The following is a 17,590-nucleotide window of genomic DNA, read 5'->3' as shown; positions in this document are numbered from 1 at the left end:
TTTGTAATTTCGATGTAAACTTTCTATTTGTGCAATTTAGAACACGAACAACTATTATATTTAGATGTCTACACTAATATTTTTATCAGATAATTGTTTGGTGCTCTAAATGTAAATTGATAGTTTGTATTTTAAATTCACAAAATTAAGTCTGTTGAAATTGTATTAATTTGCTAAAATTCATTATTTGTTCATGTCAGGAAGAGTATTTAAAAAACTCAACTTTAGTCTTTCATTCAGAGAATAATTTCAACTAAACACCAAAATTTAATTTACAATTTTCCTGGAAAAAATTCAGTTTCTTACAAGTAAACAATCCCAACAAATTCTGTTGGATAGCTGGAGATTCTAGCAAAATTGTTGTTATAAGGCTCGAATTTTCCCTCCATAGCCATAGTGGTTAAGAAGCCCTTCATTCTGCCTCCAGTTCTCTTTCACTTTTACTTCTATCTGTTTGCAGTCAATTGAATTCAAGTAAATTATCTTCAGTAACCAACAGAACGGGTTTCAACTCATAATATTATATGACTGACAACTAGAATCTCTCACCTCAAGAAAGACTTTCTTCTGCAAGAAGTCTTCTATATCGAGCCGAGCAGCTGTTGCAAGTACTTTTAGAGCTCTTCCTTCCTGCACCAATCAAGATCACATTAATAGACAAGACGATGCTAAAGACTGAGTGCAAGCTTATGTATATGTACATAAGAGTGTGTAAAAATCGAACCAAACCAAATATCTTAACTGAATTGACAAATTCGATTTGTTTTTTATAAAAAAGATAAAAGTTTTGATTCGGTTTGGTTTGAAAAGTTTGTTCATTTTTGGTTCATACAGTAATGAAATTAAACCAAACTGAAAAAATCAATTGAACCAATTGTTTTTGTTTGAAATACTTTAAATCTTTGTAAATTTGATTTGGTGTTTAACATTTTAAAATTTAAGTTTAGTTAGGTTTAAGTGCACACCCCTAGGCTATATGTATAGACACAAGCTGACAATTCATATATTGGGATCAGCATTTTGTGAATACTTTTTAATTCCATTTCAGTTCCTAGCTGTATTACAATTTCAAACAGATAAAAATTTCATTTTCCGTTAGCAGAATTCACTCGAATAGTAGAAGACTACACTAACCTTCCCGATGATGATGATCTTCTGAGAGTTCTTCTCAACAACAATCTCCACTTGTATGAAATCTTTTGCTGTAGGCCTACTTTTGTAACTTACTACATTGACCTACAGGATTCATACAAAATTCGTTTAGACATCATTATCAAAGAAGCATCATAGATATTCTAAATTGATGGCAAAAATGAAAAGTCAGCATTAAAAAAAATTACCTGACATGCATAAGGAACTTCATTACGAAATTGCATAAAGATCTTTTCTCTTACAATCTCAGCCACGAAAAACCTTTCAGGGTGTTCACTAACAATGTCCTGAAAACTCGTAAAGAAGATAGCAAAAACATACATTTAAAAGCAGCACATAAACTTCTACATCCACAGGAACAAACAATGGTATCAATAAATTACATATGTTAAATGGAATTGAAATTAACTAATGAAGTGGACCAAATGACGTTGAACAGTTTCAAAGTAAATTCTTTCTAGGAGAAACAAAATTGCAACGTTTAAATTTGATCAGAGTAAGAAATCACATGGCACTTTCCTTCACTGCAATGCTAGATGTATAATTTCTATGCATTATTCAGTCTAGCTATTCATTCTTTTCTATATACTCATGTCTCGTTTACAGCCTACTCAATGAGTAAGTTGCCACAGAGGTCAATATTGTTTCATGTTGAGGCATCCGGCTAGCTAAAAAGTTTTAAAATCTTACACCTCGTCATAATGTTTGAATTTTTTATGACAAAGTCTACATAGTCTGCAACCATGGTTGATTAGCGTTGCCTATGATTTAGCTATTTATCAAGGGGATATAACTGAATTTTTTAAAATATCTCAGAGTGAAAGTAGCTTTATAATTATTTTGAATACACTGGCTTCAGTCAAATGATGCACTAAACAGACATAGTAACATATGTCAGCTAATATCTGGCGCATACTATGTAAAAAATTAGACACTGGAAATTGCTAAAAGGGTTATGTTTTAAACATGTTGTTACATATGAAATAATAGCTTAATAATCATTTTGAATGCAGTGCTAATAATGTGTTTAAAACATAATAGTTTAATTAGTTTTAGTAATTTCAATGTTTATGAACTTCAGTGTTCTTCTAAAATTAGGAAGATATTAGTAAAAGGAAAATTCTCCAAGTAAGTACCTTTGGGTAATAAGCTGGCCCCAATGGAAGTTTTGACAGTATCCAATCCTTGATATCTTGCACTCCATGTCCATATTTTGCACTCACAGGTATGACCTCATCCACATCTGTGAATTTCTCATACAACTGCAAAAAATATAGTAAAACCTCCTTCTATTAACCGGATGGCTTTAGTTGCATCAGTAAAATTCGGTGCAACATACTACAAATAAATAGTGATGTGTTTCCTACAAAAAAAACTGCCAGGGAACAGTGTGTTTCCTACAAGAGAACTGCCCAAGGAACAGTCAATAAGTCTAGTTCTAGTGTCAAATGAAACAGTGGCATAAGCTTAAAACTGAAAGTCTGATGCAGAATAATAGACTAGCTGGCATTCATTGTCAGGATATCTTTACCAAGAAATCCGAATAGAGCTTTACACATAATGTAACAGCTTGTAGATAAATGTGATGGATTCTAAATTCCTCAATTTAACATAAAAACAACCAACTATCAGTGTTCAACAACCAGAGTAGTAAACAAATGGTAAATTAGCTAACACAAGCATTAAGTAATGAATTCTAACCTCGAGTTTCTTTGCAATTTCACCAGGTTTGATCAAGTCTTTCTTATTCATTACAAGTAATGTAGGTGGCTTCTCTTTAAGACCTCCAAGACCTTCTTCCAACACTTCATCAATCTAAAACTGAGAAATTAGACATAACTGGAAACATATGTGTTGCAAACAATCCTGCAAACTGAAAATCATACCTTTTCAGGTGTTTTACATGCATCAACAATTACTAGAACACAGTCTGCATTAATTGTAGCATTGCGAACATTCTTCATCATCATAGAATCCAACTTGTGCATTTGCTTCTCAATTACACCAGGCGTATCATAAAGTATCATCTACAAGAAAGTTTTTAAGTTGGACGAAGCAAATGAATGTTGCGCTAAGTACTACACTCAGAACATATTAAAGAAATTACAGTTATTGTCTTCCCAGTCCATAGTTAACATAGTTGTCATGTTGAGTAGCCTAACCATCTCTATTATAATCAAGAACATGCAACTATTAACATAACATAACAATCATGGGATTCAAAATCTCTTATAACTGCAAGTTGCTGTACTAAGTTTCCATAGATTCAAACCTGGTAGTCAGAACCGGAACATATACCAAGAATCCGATGTCTGGTAGTCTGAGGTTTATCAGTAACAATTGACAACTTCTGCCCTATCATTTGATTGGAAAGTGTACTCTTCCCCACATTTGGCTTCCCAACCACAGCCACATACCCTGCATCACAACACACACATTTCCATCAACAACAACTATTCACAAACACCAAAACAAAAAGAACCATACAAAACCCTAACCGCTTCGATGATTCGGGTCCGAAGCAAAATTCTCTTCCATTTCATAGTCATCAAGCAACCCCATGTTCCTCTCTGGCTTCATACTCAATGATAATACTTTCTCCTCTTCTTCGTCTTCGTCCAATTCTTCTTCTTCTTCTTCGCTGACTAAAATCTGATTTCTTGAAAATAACATTGTCGTTTTATTACTGCTGCTGCTGTGTTTGGATTTGAAGTGAAATTGAGGTCTGTTTCTGAATGTAAAAGTGGTGGATGAGTTTAATTTGTATGGTGGAGAAATGGGAGAGAAATAGTGGAAGTGTAAAGCGAGCTCCATTGTAGGAGCTTGCTTGTTGAGGGGTAATGGGAGTAGTTTCATAAGACTTGCTTATTAATAATATTACCGTCATCTTTCACACACTGCTCTCTCTAGTCTTGGATAGTAACTACCAACAGGATAATCTTCTCACTGCTGTGCTGCTCACATTAAACGGCGTCGCTTCGCTTGCTTTGGGCTTATATTGTTAAATGATTTTTATTAAGTTTTTTTTTGTAATTAAATATATAAATATTATTTATTCATAATTAAATAAAAAAGAAATTTAAATTATTGTATTAAAGTAGTTTTTTTTACCATATTATATTAAAGTAGTTGTAATTATTTATTGTATCAAACAAAGTTTTAATTTATTTAGCAAAATTCATACTATAATTTTTAACTAATAAGAATTAAATCTGAAATTATCAAAAAAAAAATTAATTCAGAAAGAATATTTTTTCCAACTTAGTAAAAGAGCTTTCAATCCAGCTTAGTTTGCATTCAAAACTCAACTTCAATTCGGTTCAAATCAGGAACCAAGTTTGGATACAGTTCGTAGTCCGGACCGGAGTTCGGTTCAGTTATTTTCAGGGTTGGAACACAAATGCAGTTCAATATGGATCGAGTTTTGTTTGTGTCGGGACTTAGGATCGGGGTCATGACTTCATTCGGGTCAAGATCATAACTCGGGTTTGGTTTGATTTGATTTGGGCGACAACTCAATTTGGGTCGATGCCGGAACTCGGGGTTGAGACTCAGGATCGGGTCGGACTCTGGTTCAGTACTTAGGACTAGTTTGGTTCATATTTTGCTCAATTCAGACTCAATTTGCATTGGTTCAAGTTTGTACTCAGGTTGAAGTTAGAATCAAGATCCAAAGACTCAATCAAATCGAATCAAAGTAAAAATATTTATTCAAATTCAGTTTTCATATATAATGAAACAATATCAAATTGTAAAAAGTATCTCATTCTACTACCATAAATATAGCAAATCAAAACAAGTCTAAAATTTGAGTTTTAGGAATGAGATTCCATTTCAATTCCAAAATTGGGCGTGCCCTTAAGGTAGTCCTATGTGTGTACTATAGGTACACATGCGTCTTCAATTGTTCGACTTTGCTAAGAGCTTTCCGCTAAGCTAAAACTATGAGTAGCACCACTGAAATTATTACCCCAATTGAAGTAAACCAATAATGCCGGTGTACACATATCATCTTCCATATTTCTTTAGTAGAAAAATGTATTACAGGAAGATGTACACAGCTAGCTAATAAGCCAAAACAGTGACAATTCAAGATTTCAACCGGATGTGTCACCGATGCCTTTCACTTCCTCTTCTTCTCCAATTTGTTATCATTGAACCAAGCCTGAACAACCACCAGAGCAAGAGGCGCTCAAAGTTAAATGCTGATCTTCACAGTAACAAGCTAACAGCTAATAGCAAAATAATCACCGACAAGGAGCTACGTAATGTTGCATGGAAATATGGACATTGAAATGGAAAACTGCATTTTTTTTAAAGGCCTAATGTGTTAAAAAACCCCGACCTTTTAGCCCCTTTTCAATCATACCCTGACGTTGAAAATTTATCAATTTTACCCCATTTTGTATTTTTGTGTTTCAATTGTACCCTGAAAAATTAAATTAACGTCTTTTGCGTTTGGAAATTTGTCTAAAACATTCTCCATGTCTCGCATATATTGATTGTATATTTTAAAAATTTATTTAAATTTAGTTAAATTAATTAAGAATTTAAATTAGTGTTAATTTGATTATGGTTTTTAGTTAGTTTTTAAAAATAAAGGACTTATTTGTACTTTTTTAAATAAAAAAGAATTTAATTTCATGTTTAGACTTAATTAATTGAATGATTTCATCATTTAAGTAAAAAAGTTAACAAAAATTAAAATATTGGGGTACAATTGAAAACGGAAAATTTAAAAGTGGGTAAAATTGACAAATTTTCAACGTCGGGGTGGAATTGAAAAAAAAATTAAAGGTGAGGGGTTTTTGAGTGATTAGGCCTTTTTTAAATAAGGACCTCTTACAAATATAAAGTTTTGGAGTATCAAAAGTTATTCTCAAACGAAATGACAAAATGTTTTGGGGCAATATAGACAAGGAGCAGGAACTAACAACTAAGCTATCTGCAATGGAAAATGGGCATGTAGTAACTTGTGTCTTCAACTAACATAATCTCTTTTTTCTCTTCTTCCAGCTTGCGCCGTAAAGCTCTTCCTCAAGCGCAGACAACGAATTTAAACAGAATACAAAGAGGTTTCAATGAGAACTCTTATCATTTTCAAAAAAATATCTCCTTGAAAGATGCACGCCAGCCATATTATATATTAAGTATACAACTGTCCACGCTCCATTTTCCCAAATACCCAGAAAAAACTGAGCATGAAATCCCAAGTATAATCCTTAAGAATCAAAATTCCCAGCGCCTAGTAGGTGATTGCTAAGTGAACTGATACTAGCAAGTGAAGGGCAACGCAAAAAATAATCACAAATCCAAATTGTCATTCTTTAATACCTAGAATAGATAAGTTATGCACATATTGAAGCACTAACTGGCTGCATACTTTTCAACAGAACTCACTTGACTGAAATGCAACAATTTAATACTGTTAGAGGTCTGCTATAAGCATCTACATATTATACAGATCATCGATTGCTCAAAAGATATTAAAAGTTGGATCATTGCCAGTAGAAACCATTCAAATTCAGTAAGTAAAATAAAATAAAACAAAACATTCATCGCATTCACTTTATCTCGACTATATTGAGATTTTGCTCAGCTCAGTCACTATTAGACCAGCACAATGCTCTTGTATCATATAAAGCAATAATCAAAATGTGCCTATGCCTCAAAAACTGAACTAATGAATTGAGAGCTTCTCATTTCCATTTTACAAAACAAAGAAACTCTCTTATTAAAACATTCTGCTAAAACACTTGCTCAGTACACAGAACACTCGAATAGTTTCTCTCCATTGCAGTTACTTTATCTCAACTAGATAGACGAGATTTCGCTAAGCTATGTCGCTATTAGACCAGCTCAATGCTATTGTATCATATAAGCTTAACATATGTTTATGCCTCAAAAACTGAAATAAACAGAAATGTAACGATCAATACTATGTTCTATCTAGGAGGAAACATAACCAATGCAATGTAATAAAACAACACAAAAGACACTCACATTCTCATTCCATAGAAACTTTAGCTCCAACCTCCTTCATTTTCGCAATAATCTTCTCAGCTTCATCTTTAGTAACTCCCTTTTTCAACAAAGTAGGAGCCTTCTCCACCAAATCTTTCGCCTCTTTCAAACCCAACTCCGTAAACCCTCTAACTTCCTTAATCACTTTAATCTTAGACGCAGCATCAAACCCGTCAAGCTTAATATCAAACACAGTCTTCTCCGCCTTCTCTTCCGCCTTCCCCGCTGCAGCACCAGCTCCGCCTTTACCCCCGCCCCTCACGCCACCAAAACCCATTCCGGGCATCATCACAGCCATCACGGGCATCTCCTTAATGTCCAGTTTGTTACGCAGAACTTCAGTAAGGTCAGAGATTTCAAGAAGCGTTAATTCCGAGATTTCATCGACAATGGCTTTTACCTTATCGGATGGTGCAGGTGGGTTTGGACTAGGTTTTGATTCTTCAGCAATGGAAGTGAATTCGCTGATCAAATTTGGCGATTTGGGTATAATCAGTAATTCTGATCGACAAGTAGAGTGAGTTGTAGGGTTTTGGATTAGGGTTTTTCGAATTTGTGATAAATGTGGAGAAATTAATCGAAAATGCCTCATTTTTATTCAATTTGGAAGATTTGCAAATTGTGTTTTAGATAGTATAGATTGTTAAAGAATCATTGTAGGAGATGAAGGTTAGTGGATTCATGGCACATTGAAGCTACAAAATTCAGAATAGTGCTACTTAACAGGCATAAACCCTAACTCCAGATCAAGAAGAATTATTTTTAGGGTAATTTGGACTCAAGGTCCCTCAATTTTATTCTCTCTTCCATTATAGTACTTTTCTATTGCTATTTTCCATTATACACAGAGGTTATAATTAAATTAGCTTATCGAACTAAATTAAAATTTTAATTCGGTTTGGTATTTGGTTAATTCAATAAATTCTGTTTGATTATGGTTACAATTTGAAAGAGTTTGATTAATTCTTTCTGGTACGATTTTTTAAATGAATTTTTTCAAAATCCTACCGGATTAACCAAATTATATATAAAAAATATTATTTTTATATTTTTAAGAAACTTAAGGTATTTTTTTAATTTAAGGATTTAAATTTAACTTATCCTCAATATTCTTAATTAAATATAAATTAACAACAAAATTAACTTATTTTTGTTTTATTTTTAAAATTAATTTTGATAAATTTTAGTTATTCGATTAACAAAAATAACTGACTGAATTAAATAAATGTTACAATTCGGTTATTTATAATTCGATTACATTATTGGTTATTGATGGAAACTCAATTCCACTTAGTAACATTATGAACCGAGTCTTGTGGGATTCGCTCACCGAAATAGATCTCGGGGCTCGCTAAAGAAAGATAATCAAAGAGAACCAAGTTTGAGTTAAGAAAGAATGTTATTTACAAATTATTCTCATAAAACTTTTATTTTTTTTAATATTGTTATTTTGAATATATTTATTATGAAATTTATCATTTCTAAAAATATGATTATAATTTATTTAAATTCATACTCACAAATTATGATTTTTTTTGAATTTTGAATTTATAAATATTTTTTAGAACTATTAATAATTATCTAACCAATTAGTCTAATTTTTAAACTTGAATTAAATTAAGTATGGAAAATTAAAATTAAAATTATTATCCGGTCAACGCGCTATTGCGCAGGAATGCACCTAGTGGTATTTGTGTTTCACTCTCAGGGAACGGCCAGAGAAAGAAGAATTTGATATAATTTGACAAAATTTAAATTTTTTTGACCTGATTTTGATTGAAAAATGACTTTTTAAATATTTCCTATCAATTTTAGGAGGTAAATTTCTTGAAATCTCTATTTGATTTTTTTTGTATTAATTGTAGATAAATCAGTTGTAAAATTTAATTGTGTAGTAGTTTCTCAAGTAAGTTAGCGATTTTGATTGGCTATAGGAAAACTAATTTTTGGCTACAAAAGAGTATTGTCAGTGCAAAGCTAAAACAAGACACCAATGGAGATGACTATTGACTAGGTAGGCAGCATTATTACGGAGCCAGCTACCTAGCTAGCCAGCACTCTGCTTTTCAAATACTGACTGTATTTTGAATTGTGAACCGAAAAAGGAAAAAAGCTTGTAAGTTGTAACAATGGCAAAGGATAAACAAGTTCCAAAACTAGAAAGGAGACTCACAAGGTCTCAAACCAAACCTCGGCTCAATCATCCATCTTCGCCGGTTCATAACAAAAAGGTTACAACTTTTGATATTTTTCATAGTGAACACTTTTCACTAGCTACTGTGAAGTTTCTTCTTCATTTCCTTATATTTTGTTTCAGAGGAATTTGTATGTATTAGAAAATGTTTTAAGTTTGTATGAGTTGCATGTTGTTTTATATTCTCACATTTGTCAGGAGAGGGTGTTATTACAGTTATGAACAATGTCTGTGAATTTTTTTGAGTAATGTAATAGTATGTTGAATGTTGAATGTCGTGTTCTACTTGGCAAAATAGTGAAGGATCTTGTTGGTTTTATTACTGAGCCCTAATAGGGTTTCTTACCATTTCTTGAGCTTAAACAAGAATTTGCTTGTTCTTTTGGTGTATTTCCAAACTTGACATTCATTTTGCTTTTAGATTGAAAAGAAAATTAGCTATCTAGAAAAAGAAAAGAGAAAAAAGAGCAGGTTTTGTGATTTTTAGTAGTTAGTACTGTTTTGGATTGTGTGGGAAATCAAAAGGTAAAATAAAAGGAACAGAAAAAATATTATGTGCTGTGTTGAATAATTGATCTAAAAGTGTTCTTCATTTTTTCTTTTTCTGAGAGGGAGTTTTGATTCTGTTATAACTAACATGATGGCTGATTTTGCAGTTGAAAGTTCTGCATTATGCTTCGTTTCCTAGCAGGTTATCCTGAGTTCATGACAACAGCCATTACTTAAAAAACTTACAACTAGGAATATGGAGAAAGAGTGAGGAGAAATACGTTTCGAACTTCATATATGCTAACTCATTCGAGTATTAAGAACATTCGAATATATAAGGATCGAATTAAAGACATAAGGATACATCATGTCTTGTTCATATAGTAGTGTGTTTCACACCAAATTATAGCTAGAGGGTATTGTACTTCCCAGGATTTTGTTCTCTCAAATTTAACCGTATTCATTTGGTGAGAATAAGATGAAATGAATCCTATGTATAAGTAGCTAAAAGAATATTATATGTGCATCACACCATGTCCCTTACTTGATTCAAACTATATGTAATTTGTTTGTCTTAAACTATAAGGCTGATTGATTTGTTATCTATTGGTTTTACAGGTGTTTGCTCGGGCACCAGCATCTTGTCCTGGTTTGGCCAATTCAAAGCGCAAATTTTTTGAAAAACATGTCCATTCTGTTCCGGCAAAGAGGCATAAAAAAGAAGCAAATGTTCACACCAAAGAGCCAGAAATACCGGTTAATGAACACGAAAATGAAGATGAATCAAACATAGACTGGCAGACTGTCATTATCAATGATACCCTTAGATCAGTATGCTATTTATTTTGTAGTAAAAGCAGTCATTGGATATACATGCATTGCATTATTCTAGTCTTCTCTACTCCTCTCCTTAATTATGAGCTATAGCAAAATGTTCTAACATTTACATTATCTTAAGGTTTGTGCACAAGTGATTAACTAAGTACATTCAAATTGTTTCTACACACAATTGCAGTTGGGTACCAGAAATTCACCTGTTCAAGCATCACATGTCAATCTTCCCTCAATCCCAGCTCTTGCTATGGAGGATGGTGAAATTGGAGGACGTGAGGAACACAGTGAATCAACAAATGTTAGCAGGGACGAGGTAAACATAGATTTAGAGGCTCTCATCAATACTTCTTCCCTTAGATCGGTATGCCATTTTTTTTGTAAAAACAAATAGTAATTGGATATGCATGCTCTAAATATAGTGAAATAACCGTTTTTACAATATACAACTCATTATTTCAGTTGTCATTGTTATTGCAATATCCTGACATATAAAGTTACCTTATATGTAGGTTATCTTGCTATGCAAGTGATTAACTTCATGAAAATTGTTCCTACAGATAACTGTTGCACAACCGAGTACCAAATTTGCATCATATATGGATCTTCCCTCGAGCTCAGTTACAGGATGTAGGCATATTCTTCAGACTGAGACAGGTCAGGTGGACACTATTCCTTCAGCATCACTGTTTGTTACCACTCAGCAAGAGAGAACAAATTCTAATTCCAGGATGAGTTTTGGTCTGACGGAGATGGTGGCCATGTGTGGTAATGAGGATTCTGATATGGATGAGGTGGATTCTGCTGCCAAGGTCACAATTCCTGGAACCTCATATATGGTGAAGGAAGAATTGGCTCCTATTATCAAGAAAATTATTGAGAGCAGAGGAGACATAGCAGCCAATCACATTTGGGAGACACTCGAGAGTCGTTCTATGGCATTGGAGAGCCTTGCTGATATTCTCAAACAAAATCAAACAAAAAAGTTTCACGAGTTTTCTGAAGTTGGAATTCAGAATGCACTTAACCTTGTTTATGGTTTGAGCAGTGGACGTTTGGATGTTGGGTGGCTGCAGCAAAGATTAGAGGATATCTTACACGCGAAGAAGCTTATCAAGCAGGCATCTACCTTGAAGAAGATGAGGGAGACCAGTGTTGAAGCCGTTAAGAAGAAGGACAGAGAGGTGGAACAACTTGAAAAAAAGATGGATTTAGCAAGGAAGGAACTGGATATTGAGCTTGCTAAGGGTGAGAAGATAAAGATGCTTGTGTCAAACGCTAAGGCTAAAGTTACCTATTTTATTGATCACCTACCATTAGATGGTCTCTTCTGATATATCTATTAGTTTACCAAGTAGTGGCCATTTAGTAGGTTTTATTACCAACAGAAATCTGTAACTGATGAAATCTTTGCAGTTCGGCCTAACATTTTTGTCAGTCTGTAGATTTACAATCTATCAGTGTATGCTTGGTGCTGCTGATATATGCCTTGAGCTTTTACAACTAATTTTCATCCATAGTTTCTGTTTTTTCACCTCACTCTCGCATTTTCGACGTAGGATGCTATGAAAGTGCATGGAGAATTCAGGGTTATCAATTTATTGTGTATTAGCAACAATAAAATGCATGAAGCTAAGCATTAATGTTACAAAAGATCAAATAACACACAAGTTGAAATAGGTAATGAATGAAGCTAAGCAATAATTTTCCTCTAGAACCTGTTAATGGAGAGATATTTCCCATCTTTCTTGGTCATGGACTTAGCAAACTGCTGAAAGAAGAGGTGATTATCCTCAGCATATTGCCTGACCAACTCCGTGGATGCTTCACTCCTTGTCAGGAAAATTTGGTCAGAAGACAAGAGATCAACAAGACTTCTTTTTGGGTAATTTGGACTCAGGGTCCCTCAATTTCATTCTCTCTTCCGTTAAAGTACTTTTGTTTAGGCTTAATCATTAAAAATGCACCTCCTTTTAGAAATTTTGTGTTTATGGCTCAAACTTTAAAAATCGTCAATTTTAACTCATTTTTCGATTTTCAATATCAATTGCAAATATTTATTTAAATTGGAGTGGATAAATGTTCACATATGTCCTTCATGTTTAAAATTATTGATGATAAAAAGGTAAAATAGAACAATATATATATATATATATATATATATATATGAAGAGTATATTTGAATTTTTTTCCATTCTAATGTCTAATTTGAAATGAATAAAAGTAAAATTGAAAATTATTATTTTTTTAAATTGATGACTTTGAAGATTTGGGACAAATGAAAAAATTCAAAAAAAAAAAGATTTTTTAATAATAAAAACCATCAATTTTAATATTATATATTAAAATCATAGGTTGAATTATATCTGTTAATTTAAAGTGAAATTGTTTATGAAATTAATTTATAATAATATGATTTTTTTTTTAAGAAATAGCAATAAAAAAAGAATCAATTGATCCACTAATACACGCGCAATTTTGTCGCATATCGTCTAATAAAACTAAAAATATATATTGGATAGCTTAACTAACCAAATAGATTTTCCTCAAAAAAAAAAACTAACCAAATAGGCAAATACACTCATCAATAATAATATATGAGCCTTTCTTAATCGGTTGTCTAAGATCAAAAACGACTTTCACAGCATCTAATTCAATAATGTCATTCGACTATATATACTTTGGTATCTCTCAAATATTTTTTGATTATTTTTGCATCTTCTTAACCCAAAATGAAATGAATGCTAATATGCTCGGCTATAAAGGATCGACGGAATCGGACTCGAATTTTGTTCGAGGAAAGATTTAGATAAAGCGAGATTGATCAATTGATTAAACTTTTTTTTTGTCTAATTTTGTATAAATACATATATTGTTTTTAGGCCTAATCACTCAAAAACCCCTCACCATTAAACCTTTTTTTCAATTCCACTCCGACGTTGAAAATTTGTCAATTTTACCCAGCTTTAAATTTTCCGTTTTCAATTGTACCCCAATATTTTAATTATTGTTAATTTTTTTACTTAAATGATGAAATCATTCAATTAATTAAGTCTAAACATGAAAATTAAATTCTTTTTTATTCAAAAAAGTACAAATAAGTCCTTTATTTTTAAAAACTAACTAAAAACCATAATCAAATTAACACTAATTTAAATTCTTAATTAATTTAACTAAATTTAAATAAATTTTAAAAATATACAATTAATATATGCGAGACATGGAGAATGTTTTAAACAAATTTCCAAACGCAAAAGACGTTAATTTAATTTTTTAGGGTACAATTGAAACACAAAAATGCAAAATAGAGTAATTGACAAATTTTCAACGTCAGGATATGATTGAAAAGGGGCTAAAAGGTCGGGTTTTTTTAAGACATTAGGCCTTGTTTTTATAGTATGAAAGGTTTTTGATATTTTAACTCAAAAAGTATATATATAATATCATTTAAAGTTGAATTTCTTTTTAAGAAAAGATTCATTTTGCTCCTTAAATTTGGAACTATACATCAAATAGGTTTTTTTTTTTATTTATATGTAAAAAGTTCTTTTGTCTGATCAAATGTTTTTTTTGTGATTTGAAGTTAGTAATTTGACCAACATCCTAAATGTAAGTGAAAGATTTCATTTTTTTAGGCTAGAAAGAGTGTCAGTACAAAGCTAAAGCAGAAAAAAAATAAAATGGACACCAGGGATATGAGTAGCCGGCATTAATACTATGCAGCCACCTAACACTCTGGTTTTCAAATACTGCAGAGTGCTACAAAACCCTCATTTTGAATTGTAAACCAAAAAAAGTAAAAAGGTTGTAGCTTCAACACATAATCTGAGACAATGGCAAAGGTTAAAGAAGTTCCAAAAGTAGAAAGGAGACTCACAAGGTCTCAAACCAAACCTCAGCTCACTCATCAACTTGTCACCCCACCCGTTTCTGCCAGAAAGGTATCATCTTTTCTTCTGCTCATAAAATCATCAGCTTATGCTTGGCTTATTTTGTATGCCAAATCTCCATTTCATAGTCTTCAAAGATTAAACCTTTACTGGGTTTTTGGTTTCTTTTATAGTGTTGTATGTACAAATATGACAAATACTTCTCTCATAATAAGTAAAAAGCCCTCCTTTTTGGTTTCTTTATGGAAAATCTCTCACCCTTTTCACTAACTACTGTAAAGTATGTATGATTTGCATGTTGTTTATACTCTCGGATGTTATGTGATGTATGGAGAGGGTCTTATTGTTTTTAACCATGTTTGTTAAAAAAAATTGAGTAATGTAATATATGTTTTTATGTTGAATGTCATGTTCTAGGACTAGGAGGCAAAATAGTAAAATATCTTGTTAATATGCTTTTGCTTGACTCTGGCCTTGCATCTTGATTCTGTTATAGCTAACATGATTGCTGACTTACAGTTGAAAGTAATGCATTATAGCAGGTTCTCCTGAGTTCATGACAACATTCATTACTTAAATGTGGATTTCGTATTTGAATGTGTTTTTAAATGGCGCAGTTAGTTAGTAAGATGGATTTGAAACTGTCAAGAGTAATCCACTAAAGCTGCCAGAACTACTCTTATAGAAAAAACTTACAACTAGGAAAATGGAGAACGAATGAGAAAGAATACGGTTCAGTTTAAACTTGTTTATGCTGACTCATTCAAGTTTAGGAATATTTGAATATATAAGGATTGGATTAAAGACATAGGGGATACAACATGTTTTGTTCATATAGCTGTGCACCAAATTAAAGATAGAGGGGAATGTACTTCTCAGGGTTCTGTTTATTGAAAGCTGATGTGTAAGTAAGCAATGAGGTTTTCGAACTTTGTCAATCCCGTCTCTCTCAAATTTAACCATATCCTTTTGGTGAGAATTAGATGAAATGAATGTTATGTATAAGTTGCCAAAAGAATATTCATGTGCACCACACCATGTCGCTAACTTGATTCAACTGTATGTAACTTGTTCACATTTAGATATTTCTTTGTCTTAAACTATAAGGCTGATTGATCTGTTATTTATCGGTTTTACAGGTGTCTGCTTGGGCACCAACATCTTGTCCTGGTTTGGCCAATTCAAAACGCAAGACTTTTGAACAGCATGTTCAATCTCTACCTGAAAAGAGGCTTAAAAGAGAAGCAAATGTTCGCAAGAGAAAGCCAGAAATACGGGTTAATGAACACGATGGATTAGAAGATGAATTAAACATAGACTGGCAGACTCTCATTATCAATGATACCCTTAAATCAGTATGCTATTTCTTTTGTAATGAAAGCAATTATTGAATATGCATGCATTGCATTCTTCTAGGATTTTCTACTCCTCTCCTTAATTATGAGCTATAGCAAAATGTTCTAAATTTACAATATCTTAAGGTTTTTGCACAAGTCATTAACTAAGTACATTCAAATTGTTTCTACACAATTACAGTTGGGTACCAGAAATTCACCTGTTCAAGCATCACATGCCAATCTTCCCTCAATCCCAGCTCCTGCTATGAAGGATGGTGAAATTGGAGGACGTGAGGAAAGTAGTGAATCTGTAAGCACGGACGAGTTTAACACAGATTCAGAGGCTCTAATCAATAGTTCTCCCCTTAGATCGGTATGCAGTTTTTTTTTGTAAAAACAAATAGCTATTGGATATGCATTCTTTAAATATAGTGAAGTAACTGTTTTAACAATCAATAACTCGTTAATTTTTTTGTCATTGCTATTGCAATATCCTCACATATAAAGTTACCATGTAGGTTATCTTGCTATACAAGTGATTAAATTCATGAAAATTGTTTCTACAGATAACTGTCGCACAACCGAGTACCAAAACTGCATCATATATGGATCTTCCCTCGAGCTCAGTTGCAGGATGTAGGCAAATTCTTCAGACTGAGACAGATCATGTGGACACTATTCCTTCCGCGTCACTGTTTGTTACCACTCAGCAAGAGATGACAAATTCTAATTCCAGGATCAGTTTTGGTCTGACGGAGATGGTGGCCATGTGTGGTAATGAGGATTCTGATATGGACGAGGTGGATTCTTCTGCCAAGGTGACAATTCCTGGAACCTCATATATGGTGAAGGAAGAATTGGCTCCTATTATCAAGAAAATTATTGAGGTCAGAGGAGACATAGCTGCCCATCATATTTGGAAGACACTTGAGGGTCGTTCTATGGCATTGGAGAACCTTGCTGATTTCTTCAAACAAAATCAAACAAAAAAGTTTCACGAGTTTTCTGAAGTTGGAATTCAAAATGCACTTAACCTTGTTTATGATTTCAGCAGTGCACGTTTGGATGTTGGGTGGCTGCAGCAAAGATTAGAGGATATCTTACACGCGAAGAAGCTTACAAAGGAGGCATCCACCTTGAAGAAGATGAGGGAGACCAGTGTTGAAGCCATTAAGAAGAAGAAGAGAGAGCTGGAACAACTTGAAAAAAAGATGGATTTAGCAAAGAAGGAACTGGAAATTGAGCTTGCTAAGGGTGAAAAGATAAAGATTTTTGTGTCAAACGCTAAGGCTGAAGTTAAGTACTTTATAGATCACCTACCATTGGATGGTCTCTTCTGATTTTACCTGGTATTTTGCTCCTCTTGCAGTGATAGTCTTTTTATTAGGTCTATATCTATTACCAAGTAGTGGCCATTTGGTAGGTTTTATTGCGAACAAAAATCTGTAACTGATGAAATCTTCATTATACTTGATTTCACCTCATATGATTTCCTGCTTCCAGCTGAAAACTTTGTACCTCAGCCTAACATTTATGTCAGTCTGTAGATTTACAATCTATCAGTGTATGCTTGGTGCTGCTGTTAATTTTCATCTATTGTTCTATTACTAACAACTAATTTTCATCCATAATTTTTTTCCCGTCACTCTCGCATTTTCGATGTTCGGCGTTAT

The 17,590-nt window shown here is 32.9% G+C and overlaps 4 protein-coding genes across 6 annotated transcripts; 2 read left to right on the top strand and 2 right to left on the bottom strand.

The window, feature by feature from the left end:
* Positions 1 to 208: 208 nt before the first annotated feature.
* On the bottom strand, positions 209 to 4,051 carry LOC126679366 (GTPase ERA-like, chloroplastic). The gene is made up of 9 exons (XM_050374380.2): positions 3,651 to 4,051; positions 3,425 to 3,570; positions 3,039 to 3,179; positions 2,854 to 2,967; positions 2,289 to 2,414; positions 1,341 to 1,439; positions 1,135 to 1,236; positions 550 to 630; positions 209 to 450 (listed from the first exon to the last, which is right to left on the bottom strand). Exons 1-9 carry the CDS (start codon positions 4,006 to 4,008, stop codon positions 364 to 366), a joined length of 1,254 nt encoding a protein of 417 aa, XP_050230337.1. The 5' UTR covers positions 4,009 to 4,051; the 3' UTR covers positions 209 to 363.
* Positions 4,052 to 5,084: 1,033 nt separating this feature from the next.
* On the bottom strand, positions 5,085 to 7,929 carry LOC126679214 (uncharacterized). Of its 3 annotated transcripts, none has more exons than XM_050374196.2 (2): positions 7,156 to 7,927; positions 5,085 to 5,317 (listed from the first exon to the last, which is right to left on the bottom strand). In XM_050374196.2, exon 1 carries the CDS (start codon positions 7,766 to 7,768, stop codon positions 7,160 to 7,162), a length of 609 nt encoding a protein of 202 aa, XP_050230153.1. In that variant the 5' UTR covers positions 7,769 to 7,927; the 3' UTR covers positions 5,085 to 5,317; positions 7,156 to 7,159. The 3 variants fall into 3 exon arrangements, with proteins under 3 accessions (XP_050230153.1, XP_050230155.1, XP_050230154.1); XM_050374198.2 differs by lacking the exon at positions 5,085 to 5,317 and adding an exon at positions 5,983 to 6,426 and having other exon boundaries at positions 7,156 to 7,929; XM_050374197.2 differs by lacking the exon at positions 5,085 to 5,317 and adding an exon at positions 6,763 to 7,060 and having other exon boundaries at positions 7,156 to 7,929.
* Positions 7,930 to 10,197: 2,268 nt separating this feature from the next.
* Positions 10,198 to 12,208, top strand: LOC126678903 (uncharacterized). Its single transcript, XM_050373821.2, has 3 exons — positions 10,198 to 10,690; positions 10,875 to 11,006; positions 11,251 to 12,208. The coding sequence occupies exons 2-3, from the start codon at positions 10,941 to 10,943 to the stop codon at positions 12,022 to 12,024; spliced, it is 840 nt and encodes a 279-aa protein (XP_050229778.2). The 5' UTR covers positions 10,198 to 10,690; positions 10,875 to 10,940; the 3' UTR covers positions 12,025 to 12,208.
* Positions 12,209 to 14,317: 2,109 nt separating this feature from the next.
* LOC126678902 (uncharacterized) lies at positions 14,318 to 17,509 on the top strand. The gene is made up of 4 exons (XM_050373820.2): positions 14,318 to 14,631; positions 15,720 to 15,935; positions 16,117 to 16,290; positions 16,484 to 17,509. The coding sequence occupies exons 1-4, from the start codon at positions 14,524 to 14,526 to the stop codon at positions 17,255 to 17,257; spliced, it is 1,272 nt and encodes a 423-aa protein (XP_050229777.1). The 5' UTR covers positions 14,318 to 14,523; the 3' UTR covers positions 17,258 to 17,509.
* Positions 17,510 to 17,590: the final 81 nt, after the last annotated feature.

Source organism: Mercurialis annua, linkage group LG4 (assembly GCF_937616625.2).
Source record: "Mercurialis annua linkage group LG4, ddMerAnnu1.2, whole genome shotgun sequence".
NCBI lineage: Eukaryota > Viridiplantae > Streptophyta > Magnoliopsida > Malpighiales > Euphorbiaceae > Mercurialis > Mercurialis annua.
The sequence above is the reverse complement of the archived record's forward strand: the minus strand, read 5'-3'. Positions and strand labels throughout refer to the sequence as shown.